General features: G+C 37.7%; 1 protein-coding gene across 1 annotated transcript in view; it reads left to right on the plus strand.

Moving 5' to 3' along the window:
- LOC119423127 (protein sidekick-1) overlaps positions 1 to 19,818 on the plus strand; it is a 245,370-nt gene that overhangs the window by 106,205 nt on the left and 119,347 nt on the right. Inside the window, exon 8 of the mRNA XM_037690537.1 lies at positions 15,037 to 15,139. Within this exon, the coding sequence (XP_037546465.1) occupies positions 15,037 to 15,139 (103 nt within the window). The remainder of the gene's footprint in view (positions 1 to 15,036; positions 15,140 to 19,818) is intronic.

A 19,818-nucleotide genomic window follows, 5' to 3' on the forward strand; every position in this document is an offset into this window, starting at 1 on the left:
TATACCATATTTTCTGCCGTACATGTTGCACTGCTGTATAAGTCACATCAGTCCAAAAATGTCTAATAAAGTGGGGAAAAAGAAATAATAAAAAACATAAATATGTTGCTTCGCCATATAAGTTGCATCTATTATGCCTCACCGCTGACAACCCGGAAATGTTGGCCAGTGATTGGCTGCCAAATGGCGGCCGCGGGAGCATGCACAGGAGGACTTTAATAAGAATTTAACAAGATTAACATTTAAAAACAATTATTTGTTTGCTCAAAATTATAGCATAGGAATGTCTCAGTTTATTTTTTCCCTTAATAAATGCACTTAATTGGTCAAATCAGCTGAATTTCTCCTGGGTGGCACAGCAAAATGCAGCTGATTTGATGTTTGCTCGAGGAGTTCAGGAGAAAGACGAAGTTGGCTTGGGATAGCAAGCCAAGTGTCTCATTAATAACCACTTTTACCTATTAATGAGACACTTAGCTTGCCATACTAGTCTATGACCTTCTAGCGACTAAAAATGGTAGTGTTCAATATTTGCCATGTCAGAATGAATGCAATCGTCAGATCTCAGCCAAAAATTGGGTTATAAATATGGGGGGGAAAAAACATAAGTACAAAGTACGTCGCTTCGCTGTATAAGTCACAGGCATGCTAATTTATGCAAAAAACTGTGAAAATACGGTAATGTAATAAAAAATATATTTAAAACAAAATAATGTGAAAAGACAAGGAGCAAAATGACTAAGAAACAACACAATGAACTAAATAAATAACAAAACACACACAAAAAATACCTGCAAGAACTCAGGTTCCTAACATGGACATCTACAACTCGTTTATTTTAAAGTCAACCCAGTTCAAGACAGCGACCACAACTAAAACAACTATATTTTATATCCATCCATCCATCCATCCATCCATCCATCCATCCATCCATCCATCCATCCATCCATCCATTATCTTTACCTGCTTCATCCATTCCGGGTCAGGGGATCACTGGTGCTCAAATTCAGCAGTCACTGTACGAGAGGTGGGGAACACCCTGGACAGGTCTCCAGTCCATCACAAGGACACAGAGACAAATGAGACAAACAACCATTCACTCTCTCACTCACACCTAGGGACAATTTAGAGTTACCAATCAGCTTAACATGCATGTTTTTGGTCTGTGGGAGGAAACTGGAGTACCTGGAGAAAACCCACGCATGCACAGAGAGAACATGAAAACTCCACCCAGAAAGGTCCCCAGCCGGGATTTGATCCAGGGTGACCTTCTCGCTGAGAGGCGGCAGCTCTACCAACTGCGCCTACATGCCATCCCTATTTTTTAAAGTATTCATAATATTATATTATATTATATTATATTATATTATATTATATTATATTATATTATATTATATTATATTATATAGTAGGGGTGGGCGATATGGCTCGAATATAAGATTGTGATTTTCAGAGCATTCTGACGATAATAATACATTTTGTGATATAACAAAAAAAAAAAACTGAAATCATAGTTATTTGACAAAATTAACTTAACATGTTGCTTTGCAGTCTTACATAAAATAAAATAAAAATACAAGGGGTAATTTTGCTGAAATTACTTTATTTAGTTAAGTATTCAGTCTCCAAGTATAAAAATAAAAAATAAAAATGATCCTTCTGTAATTTAAATTGAAAAAGTCTGCACAAAATATAGATCAATAAATCCACCACAAAAACTGAAGTGCAGGGGAAGTTTCCCAAAATAACTAAATAAAATTAAAGCTTAAGATCTGTTGAGCGTAAATGTAACATACAACAAAATATATGTTGCCTTTAAATGAGCTCAACTTCCAAAACTTGTAACAAGGTGGTCAGCTGACCCTGAAGCTTGTGGTGTTTCAGCTTCCTCTGTTCCTGCAGGAATGATTCCATTTCTCTGACTGCTCTGTCTCCGATCACATGACTATGTTCTTGGTCCATGGACTGTGGAACTCAAGAGACAGTTGAGCTGCGCGTGTTTGTATCAGCAGTTTAGAGCGGGGGAGACGCAACCAGCACCGGCAGCCCAGAGCAGGGTGGGTAGAGAGAAAAAAGACGAGCTGCGTTTGTACCTGCAGGTTAGAGCTGGACGGAGAGACAGCTGAGCTGTGCGTTGTTTGTTTTTAGCTTTTTAGCTAGCTAGTATTGTGCACAACTAATAGGCGTTACACCGATACCAACAGGTGAAGGGGGGGTGCACAGTTCAGTGTGGTCGTTCGGCGCGCTCGGTTCTGTTAACGGGGCGCCCTGACGTATTATGTCATGAAATTAGCATATCATGATATCATTTATATGCCCGGGCAAGCTTTTTTTACCGGTATTATTGTGAACAATATGATATGGCCCAGCCCTATTATATAGTTTATATTATATTTTTATAAATTAGTTATGTCAATTTTACATTTATTGAGCTAAATTTTGTTTGGGTTTAGATGTAACTTGTCCTCAGCACAATCATATGATTGATAACTGAATCTAAAACAAATGTATTGGTGTAACTGAAATATGTTAACGTGGCTTTAAATAGATTAGATACAGTCTAAAAACTGCAAATGTTAAGTTCTACGACATACATAGGTCAAACTATCCACAACAAGATCAACAATGATGCTTCAGATAAAATATCAGAAAGTTGATTGTCAATCCAGTTCAAGTGAAGTTCACACCACAAACATAGCAACAACTACAATTGCAAACAGTGTGTGTGGGATACATTTCTACAAGTTTGAGCAACAATAAAACAATTGACTGCCAAAAGAAAATTAATTTTTTTATTGACTTGATGCTCAGTACCCAGGCTGTGCTTCACACTATTTTCTTTTTTATCTTTATTATAGTGAGGATAGATACAAACTAAATCACATACTTTATTATTGTCTTATTCGCCATTTTTGATTACCTCTTTTATGAGTGCTAATAAATGTTGTAACAAACATGTCCTCTCTAAAATATCCCATTTTTATAGGCTACAACTTAATAAACATTCAGTTAACACAATGTTAGCGTGAAATGCTTTGAATTACCTTAGATGATCTGCCAAACGGTCTTTGCTATTTTTCTTAATAGATTATTTTTTCTTTGACGATCCCCAAGATATAATTAAATTGATATCCTGGGGGATATACAAGTATATATAAAAAATTGTCCTGTAAACAACTCGGCTCTTTTAACAAGTGCATTTGCAGAATTTGGGAATCCCTCTCCAGCTGGGCCCAGCTGGAGTTCACATCACACAGTTTATGCACAATGACACTGTTTACAGACAGTGCATCATTACAGTATAATTTAGCAGTCAGCATTCTCACATGTTATCATTACTGTAATTATTATAGTAACAGTATTTCTCTTGGTGTGGATTTCCTTTTTAGTCATGTTTTGGCTTTAAATGTGCATCTAGTTCAATGTTTTCTATGTGGAAAAAATAGTTTTCGAGTTTCTAGGATGCATGCCTTCTGTATGGGAGTAATTTGTAAACAAGACACTGATCTTTAGTTGATCAGGGAATCATCATTTATCACAAGAAAAAAATCAGACCGATCCAGTGCTGCTTAAATTAGTCATCAATGACAACAGCTTTATGTCTTTGGAAAACACTGGGTTGCATTAGACACTACAACAGAGTTTAGGATCAAGGTAGGACCTTTGAAGTGTGAAATGTGAACAGTAGCAGCAATTGTATTAGCAGCAGGTGAGAGCATGGCCTCCAGGTTTTCAGTGAGAAGAGCACTGCGAGCCTAAGCACACTAGAAAAAGGTTTATAGGACATGTTGTGCGCTGCAGTAAGAGTCATGAGTGTCTGGCGACTGGCTCAGTCAGACTCCCTTGGCTCACAGGGTCACATTTGTCTTTTGCATCAACTGAACATATTAAAGGTCTCTTATATACAGAAATGGTGTACAAAAAGACAGATGCAACTTTCTTTTTTTAAACTGAAGCCAACCAAGAAGTGCCTCGACTCTGCATTTTCTGGAAAGGCCAGTCACTGGCGATTCTTTTGATTAAAAAATATTTTTATGTAATTAATGACCTATCCACATATTTTGCAAATCAAACTTTCATCTTCTGCATTTGCATCTATAATCTATATACAATCTGCATTTTTTTTATGACAAAAACTTTTTTTTTTAAATAAGATGTAAAAACTGTCAATGTGAACTTTACCAAGAGAAATCTTTTGAGCAAAAGCAGAATGTCATGACCTACCATGTGTAGTGGACTAGGCCCATGTCAAAGCTGTTACAGAGTAATTATGCCTTTTCTGATTTCTGCCTTTGAATGAGCAAGTGTAAGTTGGTCCAAGGTTGGAGTCAAACGCAAAACAAGTTGTTAGAACGAACTGTCATGTTTTTAGAATCCTCTCAGACGTAAATATAGAGGTTTTTGGCACCTGTTTCTAAACTCGCCAAAACAAAACTCTCTCTGTCTGTGAGAACATTTCTGATCTGTTTCATAACATTTCTTGCTGTCTTCTAACCTCTTACGTCACAAAACACACCCCGTCTGGTTGTTTCTGACCAATGGGAATACTCCCAAAAGTGAACCGGGAAACAGCTCTTTAAAATGTCAGTACTTCCTGGTTTACTCAGCTCTGCTCGAGATCTGTAAACTACACAGTTCTGTTAGAAGCTCTGGGATGGTGCTGGAACAGTTCTGGGACAGTTCTGTTCAGTTCTGATGGAGTGCTGTTGGAGTTCTGCTGGATACACAGTTCAACCAGTTCTGTGAGAGAAGCCCAGTTCTGTGAGAGACGGGATGATCCTGACATGACAACAGAGCTCTTCCGAGTTCCATGGGATTATAACATTTTCACTCGCCACTACTTCTGACGATTCACAGCATCCTAAGGAGACGCTGGACAGGTAGCGTTAACGGAGCTCCATATCTGCTGAGTCACCTCAGAAAGGTAACGAGTCAAGTTTCCTACCAAGCGTACCGGGGAGAGCTGGGTTCTGACGGAGAGTGTCAATTCTGGTGAACACTTCTCCTCCCATACCATCTTTACTCCCTCTAAACTTCTTTCCCATCTTTAAACTTTCTATCAAGTAGATATACTTCCAGATATTTAGAAATGTCTGTGTAAAATGCTCATCCACATCCGTGTGGGTAAAAGATCATAATTGTACAGTTTCATAAATGTCTGTGGTGAAGCAACAGAAAAATCATGGCCGTATGATTTTTCCTGATTGATTGCTTATGTTGTTATTTTCATAATTTGCCAAATTAATGTAAATGTTTGATGTTAAACTTTGATTCTGTAAATAAATGACCGCATTCATTTTGATGGGTCAAACATAAATGACGTCTCACGTTTGCATTTCATTAAATTCAATGCACGTTTTATTCAGTCCAGAAAAATGAGGAATCCGTGTTAAATGATGAATATATCTGAGCATCTGTTCATCTACACATGCACATGTGCCATACTTCTTTGCATATTTCACATGAGCTAGCAACTACAACAATTTGCAACCTGTTCAGGGTTTACTCCACATTTTGCACATTGACTGATGGAGATAGGCACCAGCTTCTCCACCACCCTGCATGGAAAAACAAACAAAGGATGGATGGATGGATGGATAGATGGATCATGTATATCTTTCATCACCCCAGTTCAAGATCACAGATGAGAGTCAAACTTAAAACAAGGTCAGTGTTTCCCCTACCATTATACAAGCAGGGTGCCCCACCCTGTCAACGGAGCGCCCTACCTACAGAACCGACCCCCCCCCCTCAGTCGACAACTGCACTGCATTATTTCTGCACTGATGTAGCATTAAGCTTGCATTACGCAATACAGATGCGCTAGCTAAAATGTTCAGTTTACCTCACGCTTAAACGTCTACACTCCCCACACCTATGTCTGAAAACTGTCAGTACAAACAGCACACAACAGAGACATGTCTTGAGCACCACTGAACACATACCCCACCCCGTCAACAAAAATCACAGGAGAGATGAGCGTCCTGCCAAGGCCAGTGTAGGAGAAACACTGGAGGTATTTTTCTTGTCTTGCCCATAACTTCTGATCCACTCAAGATAACTTAACAAAACTTGATACACATTTGTATTTATGATGCTTTTCTATTTTTTGATGCACATACCACCATTAGATGGAGTGTTGCATAATATTTATCACCCCAGCTCTAAGGTCAAGATCACAAATCAAGGTGAAAGTTATAACTAGGCATGTCCATGCCGTTGCTATAAATTGCTGTATAATTCAATTCAATTCAAAAATACTTTATTAATCCCAAAGGGTAATTATTTGTTGTAGTAACTCGTTATCCTCGTTTCATTAAGAGATGTTATAGATACTGATGGCTGTAGACAGGAAGGATCTCTTGTAAAGGTTCATCCCACAGTGGATCCTAAGAAACTGGCTGCAGATGCTGTCCGATCCGTCCACCCAGACTCGGCTGGCCTCTCAGTTCCCCAGGCTGTAGGACCACCTGAATGCCGAGCAGAACTCCTCCCAGAGCGATGGCCACTCCTCCCAGCAGTCTGCCGAGCTCCTCGTCACTGTGGACAGCCAACTGTAGGTGCCGAGGAATGATCCTGTCCTTCTGCTGTCATGAGCCGTGTTTCCTGTTAGTTCCAGGATCTCAGTGGTCAGGCACTTGAGCACAGCTGGCAGGTAGATGAGAATTCGTCCACAGAACATCCTTTTCAACTCATTTGAAATTTGGGTCTGTCGTTGAGATATTATTTGAGCTTTTGAGATGTTAATCAGATGCTGTTGGTTGTAGAAAACTGCCTTGTTGCCATGGTTACTCATCACAACAAATGTCCAAAACCAAACAACTTTCAGTAAAAATCCTTCCAGCTGCACAGCATCTGATACTAGAGGAAACAATCATCCAAAAATGTGATTCACATCCAGAAAAAGAGGAATTAAAGTTTCCAAAAGCAAAATCTCAGAATGAAAGTAACAGAGCTGCTCCAACATGCAGCCACCTTGAGCGGCGCAATTCTAGAACTTATTTTCACCAGTGTCAAAAAAAAAAGACCAGACAACTTCAAGTATTTGGGCATGTTTTTACTTCAGTGTCGTGATGACAATTTGTTACCTCGTTATGTAATTTTGGGTTTTGTCTTGTAGCTGAAACAGCTCATCTAATCTGATACTTAAATAATAAAATTATAATTGGGCTCTCTGGAGAAATTACCTCCTGTTTTGCCTCGGTATTAGCGCTACATGCTTCCTCCCGTGACTCCACTACCCATACCCTGCTTTCCAAATTCCTTCTTCCACAACTTCTATGATGTGATGCCAAAGAAATATAGAAGGTTTGGCAGCTGAAAGAAGAGGAGCATATTTAAAATCGAGCACCTTTCTCCATCCTCTCTTCGCTTGCAGTTGTCTGTTTCTGTCTTCTTCGGTCTTGGATCTGTAGCTCTTGGTGTGGTGTGGCATTGTGTGTGTCTGTAGTGTGAGTGTTTGGCACATCTTGGCTTGTGGTTTTCTATTGGCATTCAAAGGCAAGTGTACACTGACAATGACACTTAGCTGTCAGCATGTGGCATTAATGAGCGCAGTGACATGCAAAAACACTCACCTCACTCTCACACACATGCAAGCATTCTCAAGAGAGATCAGCAAATGATCACCTTCTCCTTCCACATTTAATTCTCTGCAAAAACAATCAGCACATTATAAAAAAGTGAAAATGAAACCTTCATTTTTGACCTCTCATTTTCTGTTTTTTTTTCCTGCTTATCCTCCCCCCCCCCCCCCACACACACACACACCAGAAATTCACTCTTCTTTCTTTCAAACTTTTTGTCTCTTTGCTGCATGTGTGGTCTCAGTGTGATATGTGTTAGTTGGCTGTGAACCCTGCAGACACGTATCTGACAACTCTATTAATACACAGTCAGCTAACACCAGCCTCCTCCTGCGTGCATTTGCGTGCGAGCGCATGCGTGCGCGGAAAAATGTATGTGTGCTCAGCCCCCCAGCCAATCTCTCTGCTCTCTAGGTCTCTGCAGAGATTTGTCTAAAAGGCTTAAAACACACAGATCTGCAGTCACACAAAGATCATACACACACCCGGCCTGTCTCGCTGACACTACTGGGAGTTGACTGACAGATTTAATAGGAGAACAAGCTGTAATCTGAGAGAATCCATTCAAAGATGGATTACATTCTAATCTCGGGATGGAATAGCCTTTCATCTCTCTCCTTCTCTCGGTTTATCTCCATATTCTACCCTAAAACTGCACCTTTTCTTTTTTTGACTGACCCTTCTTTTTTCCACATCTATCCTTGACTTATTGTATGATTTATTTATTTTTTTTCCAGCTGAACGACACCCCACCCAGCTGTTTTACCTTTGCAGCACTTTACTGTCAATCAGGAGTGATTGCACTGACGAGAGAGCGTTGTAACACTGCAGCGCCTCGCAGCCTCTTTGGTGCTACATTTTACCCATAACCATGTGCACACACGCTGTTGCTTATAAAAGGCTCACGAGGGTTTTATGCTTTTCCCCTCCTCCCTATCGTCACTTGTGTTTTGTTTTTTAAAAGCTTTAACAGTCCTTTTTTTATTGTGCCTCTTTTTTTAATGAACCTTTTCAACCGTATGTTGTTCAGATCCTGCATGCATGGATTTCTACCATTCTGCAATTTTTTTTTCTGTCATCCTTCCCTCTATCACTCCTGCTTTTTCCTTCCTCAGCCACATGGTGTTTTTAATTTTCTAAATGAGGAATCCAATAGAGTTAATTTAAAGCTATGCACTATTTTGAAGAATCTTTACAGGGGAGCCTTTTAGCTGCCACAGTTTGCACAGCCACCAATAAAAAAAAAGTGTAAGTTTTAGAATTTCTCCTTCTTGAAGTTAAGGATGATTAATTTAATAATCCCAATTTAAACAATTACAAGGAAATGGTAAAAGCAGAAGAAAGGCAGCAAGGAAGAAGGGATGCAGACAAGACAGAATGATAGAGATTTCCCCGGAGTAACAGGATGTTAGACACGCTGACAGAAAGGAAAGAAGAGCGCAGATCACACAACCGTATGGCATTTTGCTTTCGCCTCTATTTCCACTGTCATGTCTGTCACTCCAAGAAGAATGCCATCTGCTGAGTTTCCACTCCTTTTTTTTTTTCATCTGCATCTACTGTAGACTCTACAGTACCTCTGTCATTCCCAAAGTTTATTTTTCTTTAGTGTCACACTTGGTTTCTACTGTCCTGAATCGTCAGGGTTTTTTTTGTTTTTTTTGTTTGTTTTTCATCAAACACATGATCCTAATAATCCACAAATGTATTTGCCATTTATTCTTCACTGATGGTTACTAGTTACTCCCTGACCTCTGCTTTCCACTTCAGGTAGCTAATAGAGACTCTGCTTTCTTTGTTCTTAGATCTGTTTGGTCACTTCAATCATTTTGCTCTCTCTTTGTTTGTTTTATCCACTCAAGCCAACATGCATTATTTCTTCAAGACACAATTTTTTGACTTTGTACTAGTCATACAGATTATCACTATCTTTTAAACAATTAAATAAAGGACTGCTTGTTTAAATGTATCCCTATCACACAATGAAAAAACAAAAACATCCATGCTGTAACATTTGCATGTGCAGCATTGAAAAGTCAGCGATTGCACTCTATTAAGGCATTACTCTGAAATCAGTGTCGAATCAACATTATTTCCTGAGTTTTTAAGCTGAAAAAGGCTGAATGTTAAAAACTAATCAAATTTGGCAAAAACAGAATAATTATCTCTTATGTTATTATTTTTGTATTAAACTAGTATTACATTCCTTCCTTTACCTTTTAATTTTGCATTACATAGAATTTTGCAGCATTTTGAGACACATGCATTTACTGTTACCTACTTTTTGATGATGTACTAGTGTTTCACTTGATAATAATTGTAAACCACAGAATATTTTTGGTCCTGAATGGGAAAAATCAGTAGTGATAACATAACTTTCACACTGTTATTTACATTATTAGTGTTTAGTGTAGATCTTAGATCTTTTATCATTTAGCTTGTATCTTAATGTATATCTTAGATCCTTATGTACTGTTTTTATACTTTTTTTTTAGCTATTTTTGAGTGTAATTGGGACCCTGAGTACACAATTTCGTTCCACCTCATGTACCACATATGATTCAAATGGCAATAAAGAACCTTGAACTTGAACACTCTGTTGTAAATAATGGCAAATCTTCATTTCAACAAAGTGTGACTTGACAGAGAGTAATAGGTGATGCTCTTGTGCTCTCAAAGTAGTAAAACATTAGTATTTTTAGTCTTCAGTGCTTTTTGCCTCACCGATAGTTTTGAAACATTTTCATGTTTTTTGATGAGGCAAATGTTTGTCAGAGTTAACCTAATTCTGCAAACAACAACCAGAAGGGATGTGTTACTTCACATTGCCTTTCCTCTCTATCTTTGATGGGTTATGAAACAAAATGAAGAAATAATATATAGGTTTTAAACTTTTTAAATTTTGATTAGACATCAAAATCGATAACCAGTGTCCAGTTTTTATAATATTGGTACAATGTGCAAGTGCTTAGGTGTGTTATGGTGATAGTGACAAAACTAATCTTGATTTCTTTTCAGCACTTTCCATCTGATAAAAAAAAGAGTAGAGCAAGAATGTGAAGCAGGACTAAAGAGCAGAGTCAATTACTACCTTTTTTTCTTCCCTTCAAAGGGGAGATCAAAGCTGATTCTCCCACCTTCCCCCCCATTCATCTCAACCCCCATCCCTCAGCTTCTATCAGAACCAGTCTGTTAATTTGCTCTTACTACTCTCCCTTATTGAAAATCTAAATATTCATCATTTTCAAAGTCTATGAGGAAAACCTTACATGCTCACTAACATGGACACTCATCTTCAGTGCATTAATTTTTCAACTTCATGCAAACAAATACCACAAAAAAAAAAAAAATATCTGATTGCCGTTTCAACTGGTTCCACACTATTTATCTTAGCAAATGTTGTACATTTCCAGCAGATAACAATCTGTGTGAGACCTTTCGCTTAGGAGAGGCCATTCAGGCCATAAATCATACTCTCACACACAATCATACTCTCCCACACACCTTTTAGGTCATAAATCTTTTTTTAACACATACAGGGGTAACTCTCTCTTGCACGCACACACACACATACACACACACAGCCATGGTATTTCCAATATATTGGAAAACAAGTAACTGAGAATTAGATTGTGTACATGAGAAGAAAATATTTTTTAGAAACAAGCAATTTAGAAGAAGTAGAAAATATAAAACTTTCTTAGATTTACACATTTTATTCACACACTCACCCCTTTTATTTGGTTTTACACTTTGCATATACACCAGACATAAGTTGGATTCTTACTTTGCAAGAAGTAAAGATATTGGCCCTTGCCAACATAGTTGCATTATAAAAATCACATAATTTTGTTGTCGCATGAGCTCCGAAAGCCTGTTGTCTGGACATAACTTTTTTTGTGGTTGTTAAGAGGTAGAGCCCGACTGATATAGAAAATTTGGCTATCGCCAATTAGGCCTGTCACGATAACAAATTTTGCTGGGCGATTAATTGTCTCAGAAGTTATTGCAATAAACAATAATATTGTTTGAAATTTGACAATAATTTGTAATTGTCAAATTTAAAAAGAATGTTGGTTAATGTTTGAGTGTAGTATATTTTTTCAACCACCAGATGGCAATATAAGACTGTTTGAACCGAAGGATGGATAGTGAGGGAGCGAGCAGCGTGTCTCTTTAAGAAAAATGGGAGGGAGGCACTTTGACATGACATGGCTGTCTCTCTTTCCTGTTTTTCAGTTCTCAAAATGGTGGATGCTCTGTGTGGTTTGAGCTCGTTGGCGTAGCATTTGTCACACAAAGCTTTTAATAAAAAAATTAAAAAAAACAGTAAACAAGTTCTCAGCTTCTTTTTGCAGCGAAAAACAACTTCTTAGACGAAGGCACGGGTTTCAACCGTGACTTTTGGAGCTTTGACAAGACAGAGGATTTTTCCCGAGGTCCGCCTGTTAGCTTAGCTCGTAGCTTAGCTTCACAGCTTAGCTGCTTTTAACGATCCAAAAATGGGATTTGGACGGTTAAAATAAATTTCAAAGAGAAAAGAGAAAGGGAAGAGTCAGTGAAGAGCACCGGAGTTGATCCGTGTCTTCAGTAGAAAGAGAGAGACAAGAAGAAACGATAAAGCCAATAAATGAAAATGAGGTTGATCATTTTCATTTATCATGCAATTAATTGATTTATTGTTTATCGCTACAGGCGTATCACCGATACCAATACTGGGAGGGGAAGGGTAGTGCTGATAACCGATACATTGGCTAATTTTTTTTTAGCTTTGTCCACCCCCAAGAATCTAAGTAAACAGCTACTTTTAAACCCGTTTTAACGCTTGAAGTCCTGAAAACAGTCTTCTTAACGTGTGTTCATATTTTCTATTCTCCACTCTTCACCATAAAGTTATTAAGTGTGTTATAAAAATATAAATTAAAGAAACATCTTTCCCTGTTCATTGTTTAAATAGGCACTATGGTGAAGGCCGAATTTAGTATTGACCACAGCTGTGTTATTTATTATTTATTTTTTCAGAGAAGTAAAGAGTTCATACAAACAATGCATTTCCTTGAGGACGACAAAGATAACGTTACTAACACTGATATATTTTACCTCTACGTTAGCTTTTATGTTCTGGATAAAGTTTTTCAATGCATTAGCCTAGGTTATCTAAACTTTAGCCCACTAACTTGAGAAGCACGTAGCTAAATTGACAAGCAAGTTGGAGAATTGGATAATTTTTTTTGTGGATGTTTTAGTTTATTTAACAGATCATTTACAATAAACTTACCATGCTTTGTTCAGCAAAATATGCTACACAGTATTGATCCCTGCTTCGGCTGTGCTGAAAGGGAAACAAAGTGCATGGCCATGACTTGAAAGTAGTCCGCATGTGCCCTCTGCTGGATACATTTTACATCTACATAATTTGCAAGTAAGGACACGGCTCATTCACTGCATTTTAGGGGTGAAAATTAAAAGTGTTTATCGACGTATAATGAGGCAATTATCACCGATACCGATAGGTCCCCAAATGCCTTTATCAGCCTAAAATATAGGCCCTACCAATATATTGGTTGGGCTCTATTAAGAGGTATGTGTCAAGTAGTGTGTGATTGATCGAAACTTTGTTGTGGGTGTATGTATGCCGAAAAGTTTCTGAACTGTCTTGACGTTCTTTTGCTTTGATTGCTTCGCTGAGGAGAAGCTAGCCGAGGCTATTAGTAAATGCAGCCATGTGTACAATTATTCCAGCAGAGGGAAGGTCTATGTGAAGTCTGCATAATCTCTTACATGAGTGTGTTTTCTCTTGCTACTCCATTTTCCTTCCACAGCTTAAAAACATACATGTTAGGTTAACTATAAGTCTAAAATTGATCCCCAGGTGTGAGTAAGTGTTGCTTGTCTCTACATGTCCCTGGGATAGACTTGTTTCTCGCACAGTGACTGCAGTAGAATAGGTGGATGTTCACCAACATCATTTCCACATCCATCCCTGTAATATCTAATTCTGTAGATGTGTTTCCTGTTGTTGTCTAAAACAAGTATTTTAAAACAGACTGAATAGTTCTGCTTTTTTTTTTTTTAATATGTCTCTGCATCTGTACCTTTTGAAGCTCCTGTGCAAAGTTAGCCACCTATTATTTATTGCGCTACGAGTCTCCATAATTTACTTAAAAAAAAAAAAAAATGAATGGATCTGGGTTAGTGTGTGTGGCTGCTTGCAGTTGACTTTAATTGGGCTTTTTATCTCTTGTCTAATGTTTGTAATTGTCTGTAGCATTAAGAGAATATTTCATATTGAGCCAGAGGAAGGATTTAAATAAAATTCCCAGAATGCAGTCATTTCTTGTGCATCTACTGGACAACTTATTAACTTTTGAAGTCAGTTTTATTCAAGATGGCTACCACAGCTAGTTGGCATTATCCAACACAGAAAAGTCTATAATGCTTTCCCTTTAAGGCATTAATTGCTTTGTTTAAATTTGAGTTTAAATTTAAGAATTGAATACCATTATTTCAGTTTCTTTTCTTTTTAATGGGTGCAATGAACACTTTCTAAGAGAAAATACAAATAAGTACTTAGTTTTTGTTTTCTATTCATAAACAGCATAAAAGCAGCCGACATAGCATGGTGCCCTGTATGCCAAAGGCTGAGTTGTTTCAGCAGCAGCCTGGTTTGACTCCATTCTTTGCTGCATATTTTCTACAGTGTATTCTCTTTCTGCCTTTATTGCACCTAACAAAGGCTAAACACCCTCAAAAATATATACCAAAAAGAAGAAAAGGAAAATTGGATAGAACCAATGTCGACACTTAACAATTTCTAAAACATTTTGTCAGAGTTAGAAGTGACCATTTTGTTGATATTAAGGAGACACATTTGACAAAGAAAATTGAGTGAATTATAAAACTTTCCTCAAACTTTCCACCAGCACCTAGGCAGGAAATTTACCTAATAACACTGTTAAGGCACATGACAGTGTGCTATGACTTTGTTTTTAATTGAAGTCAGTTCGAGCTGGAGATGTTTTGGGGCCAGATTCCAGCAGCTTGTTAGTGGTATTGGACTTTAAAGTATCGTGTCTTGTGATCTTCTGAGCGTAACACAATTTTTTTTTTTTTTTCTGGTCTACTTACACTAAATGCTCAGATGTCGTTTTTGACATGCCAGAAATCAACTCTAGTGTTCAACTAGTTGACAGTTGGTCTTGATTTTGTAGTTATCAGTGAAAACAGAGTGGGCTACTTATCACTTTGAAAATGAGCTGCTTCTGCTAAGTGTTACTTGAAATTATGAATGCCATTATGTTCTGTGTAATGTGTCATTAAAAAGAACAATGCTGTATATAGGACTTCATGATTCTGCATTTAAAAGTTTGTTGCTATGATCATGCTGCTGTGTGTGTGAATATGATTTATGAGGTCACCATTCTTTTATTTCCCTTTTGTTTTGTTGTAGATTCTGAGTTGGAGCTTGTGGCTCCAGCGATTGTGATTCTACCTCGAAACACAACAGTGGTGGTGGGGACAGAGGCTACGCTGGAGTGTGTTGCTAATGCCAGGTAAATATCTTTGTGTTTATTCATACAGACTTGACACAAAGTTACACGCACAAGTGGAAACTATTCCATTCTTGCTCGACAGCATTGTTTTGTTCTAGAGCGATTAAAAACACCCCACACAATAATAGCCCAGCAAGTCTGTCTCTCTAGTACAAGACACACTGCTACACATGAACGGGCATATCTGATTTGTTCACTTCAGAGGACAAAACATTTTTTTATATCTGTTTTCTTCAGGTTTGTTGTAGCTGTACATATAACCATTACATTCCTCACTCCATCACTCAACTTCAAAAACAGTTATCACTCTAAAACTTGTTTACTTTTATTATATGAAGCTGTTTTGTCCCCAAAAGGAAGGCAGACTCACACTACTAACAAGTTAACTCTAAAAAGATTGGATCAAAGTCCCATCTGACATCAGCTCACAAGCTAAGCACTCCCACGAATTCACACTGACCAGCGCCAAGTACTTAATGCACACACACACACACACACACACACACACACACACACACACGCGCGCGCATATATGTGCAGCAAAGGGTGTGAGTCGTGTCTTGCTGAATTATTCAGCTCTACACCAAGTTTTTTTGTCTTAGGCTCAGTACTCGCCACAGTCTTTTGTATTTTTTGTTTCATGTGTCAAGTTATTCTTTCTAATAAAACTTAGAAATACAAGAATTTGATTACTTGAACTTAAGATCATTTCACACCAATTTTCAAATTCATTTTATAGTACAGTTGAGCAAATTCAGTCTTGCATACTAATTTTACTGCAGGTCAGTTTTCAGCAAATTCAGTTTTATTTTTTCTCCTTTGTTTTTGCTATGATGTCTCATTATGATGAAAAGATTCTGCTGTTTATGAATATTCAAAGAAGTTAAATGTCATTAACTTTATTATTTCTTACACATTTATTATAAAAAAAAAATAAAAGACACCAAGAGTGTTTGTAAACAAGGTGTCTAAAGCCATGGTTCTCAAATTGTGGTACAAGTACAACTGGTAGTACTCATCAACTATTTACATCCATCCATTCATTATGTTTTTCCCGCTTCTTCCTTTTTGGGTTGCGAGGGTCACTGGTGTCCATGTCTAGCTATCACCGTGCTATAAGCGGGGGACATCCTGGACAGGTCTCCAGTCCATCACCGGGACGCATAGAGACAAATGAGACAAACAACCATTCACTCTCTCACTCACACCTAGAGACAATTTAGAGTTACCAATCAGCCTAACATGCATGTTTTTGGTCTATGGAAGGAAACTGGAGTATTCGGGGAAAACCCACACATGCACATAAAGAACATGCAAACTCCACCCAGAAAGGCCCCCGGCCAGGATTTGAACCGTTGACCTTCTCGCTGAGAGGCAACAGCTCTACCAGCAGATCCACCGTGCCGCCCTAACAAGATAATTCACTATCATAAATGGAATTATGATGTAAATCTAAAAAAAAAAAAAGTTTATGTCCAACAAACAAAACCGTCTGGAGCAGAGACTCAAAGCCAAATGACACGTCCCTGATCAAAAGCCCATTTGTTTTCTTTAGTCTAGAAACTAAAATTGTTCAAATCATTACAATCATTCAGCAATCCAAAAGTCTTTAGGTTTTTTGTTAGGATTTTGGAACACATCTTTAGTTGTGAATCTCAAGTTCATTGGGGTTTTTATCCACTAGCAAGGTTGGTTCAGCTCAGGTTGGTCAGTGTGTGCCACTTTGCCAGTTGTGTTTGGTGAAGGGTTAAGTTTAGTATTAGTAATCTACGTTTTTAGTTTACAATTAGACATTCAAGTTAATTAGTAAGTAGTTAAAATGGTGGGACTTTTTGGTATTTTCGATGGTGGTACTTGTTTTAAACTCGAGTCTAGACTCAACAAATGATCATGTGGAAGTCACTTTGTGGATAGTCTGCACTGAGTTTTATTTGTAACCATTCTATGCAGATTTTGTTTTGTGAGTATTTTTAAGTATGGGTAGATGTAGTATATAGGAGGTACAATAACAGTTAATCAATTGCTCTTGACAGCACCTGACCACTGAAAAGCACTCTTATTATGGAAGAACACATTATTAGAATTATTAGAATACCTGAACTCATGCCCAGTAGGTGTTAAAACAGTAGGGACTGGAAAAATGTGTAGATCAAACATTTTCACATAAACACAAAGCAATTTGGTATTTTCAGTTTGCTCTCCATCTGCATACAGATTAGCTCACTGTGTTTCATTTTTCTCTCTTGGTGACAGGAACAATACACTCCATATTGGCTCTTCCTGCTATAAAAAAATATATACCTCTGACTCAAAAATTCGTTCTGCTGGGATAATTTTGTACCCAGGAAACAACTGTGAGGAAGAAACCATTCCAAGTTTGGCAGAACTAAGAGTTTGATCATTAAAACCAAATAGCTTGCTAAAGTCTGTAATCACCTGCTTTCCACATTCAGTAATTACCAGTTATTGTACTTTGTATATGCACCAGCACAGTTCCTGGAGAGCATTAGCATTATTAGAAACCTGGCTGAAAACAAGTAGCACCGAAAAAGATACATCGGAATCAGTCATTTGTTTTTTTGACAGACATACATGTATATGTGTGCTTGTGTGTCAGAGTAATAATAGTTCGATATTATTCCATCCAAGTTTGTTTATACTTCAAAACAAAATGTATGAATGATTCTGCCTGCTAATATTAATTTTGATTTGATTTTCTTAAGGTCATAAGTTTATTATTCTGTTTTCTCAAGATAAAAAGCCAGTTTTAGCTTGTTATCCTAATAAACAAAAAATGTTTTTTGTGAGATGAAAAGATGATCACGCTACTAAAAGAAAAGATAAGATAAGATGGGATAAGATAAGATTAGATAAGATAGGACAAGGCAATACTTTATTGTACCAAAAGAAATTCAGTATTTGATGCTTCCATTCATGCAACAGAATAAGAACCAACAAAGTTGAGACAATCACTCCATAAGTATAAAACAAACACAAGTAGGTTGTAAAAGCCTAATTAAAAAAGACAGAAAAACATGAAATAACAAAAAAAAAAAAAAAATAGGTGCTGCGTTAAAAACAAACAAAAAAAAATGATTAGAAACAAAAGGTATAAAGTAAGTAGTACTTTGGTGGTCTTTGAAGTGGTGGCCTCACTCTACCACAGGGAAAGTTTGTCCATGCTAAAAAAAAAGAAAGCAAACAGAAAAAGAAAAAAATCTGAAACCTTGACATGAAAAGTTGCATTGCATTTAATAAAACACAAATTTAAGAATACATAAGCAGAATAAGTAAGCCATAGAAAGGTGCACATTTACTCTGTGCCCCCATAGTTCTCATCCCTTAATTTCTCAACCATCTCAGCAGAGTAGTTATATAGCCTGATGGCCCGAGTAGCAAAACATTTCTTGTCTCGCAGTGGAGCAACTGAGCAACAGCAGCCTACCACTGAATGCACCTCTCTGTAGCAAGAAGACATTGTGGAGAGGGTGACCGGCACTGTCCTCGCCTTAAGTGTGGATCTTGCTCTCTTCTTCACCACTACCTCCACAGAGTCCAGTTACATACCCAACCTTGAGCCAACCTGCCTGATTATCTCATTGGGTTGCTTACTGACCGTAACCCTGGTGCTGCCTCCCTAACAGATCATTTCCTAAAAGAGGAAACTAACAACAACTGCTTGAAAAAACATATGTTTCATACAGCTGTTAAATAATGTTGGTCTCCTCTGGATATACATCCTGCTTTGCTCTTTCCTACAGAGTCTAGTTTATTGTCTAACTGCAGTCCCAGGTACATATACAATAAGACAATCTCATCATGTACCTCCTTGATGTAGAATGGCTGTGAAGTGGGGGGAGGTGGCCATAAGTCCATTCTAGTATTCATCCATCCATCTATCCATCCATTATCTTTTACCCACTTCTTCCTTTTTGGGTTGTGGGCGTCACTGCAGCCTATGTCCAGCCATCACTGTGCGAGAGGCGGGGTACACCCTGGATAGGTCTCCAGTCCATCACTGGGACACATAGAGACAAACAAGACAAACAACCATTCACTCTCTCACTCACACCTAGAGACAATTTAGAGTTACCAATCAGCCTAACATGCATGTTTTTGGTCGGTGGGAGGAAACTGGAGTACCTGGAGAAAACCCACGCATGCATGGAGAGAACATGCAAACTCCACCCAGAAACGCCCCCTGACCAGGATTTGAACCAGGGTAACCTGCTCGCTGAGAAGCGGCAGCTCTACCAGTGGCACCACCGTGCTGCCCTCTAGTATTCATGGTCAGTCCAATAAGTGGTTCTTATGTTACACCTACGTAGTTTCATCACAGTATTGCTTTATGAAACTTGGAGATGATTTACAACAGTAAAGTTTTGTCTGAAAACTACAATTCTACATATACATAATACTACATAAGCCCACTATGTCCACAAGAAATAAAAATAAAATCCCAAGATAACTCTGTATCTTGAGATTACATCATGTAAATAAATATCTAGGCGTATCCTTAAAACCATTAAAGTAGATCAACTAAACAAAAAGTTGTACAGTCTAAACACACACACACACATATATATTTGTATATTTGTATATATACAAATTATAAATATGTATATGTATGTATATATATATATATATATATTCTATATAGAATATATATATATATATAT

Source organism: Nematolebias whitei, chromosome 16 (assembly GCF_014905685.2).
Source record: "Nematolebias whitei isolate Nwh7 chromosome 16, NemWhi1, whole genome shotgun sequence".
Lineage (NCBI taxonomy): Eukaryota > Metazoa > Chordata > Actinopteri > Cyprinodontiformes > Rivulidae > Nematolebias > Nematolebias whitei.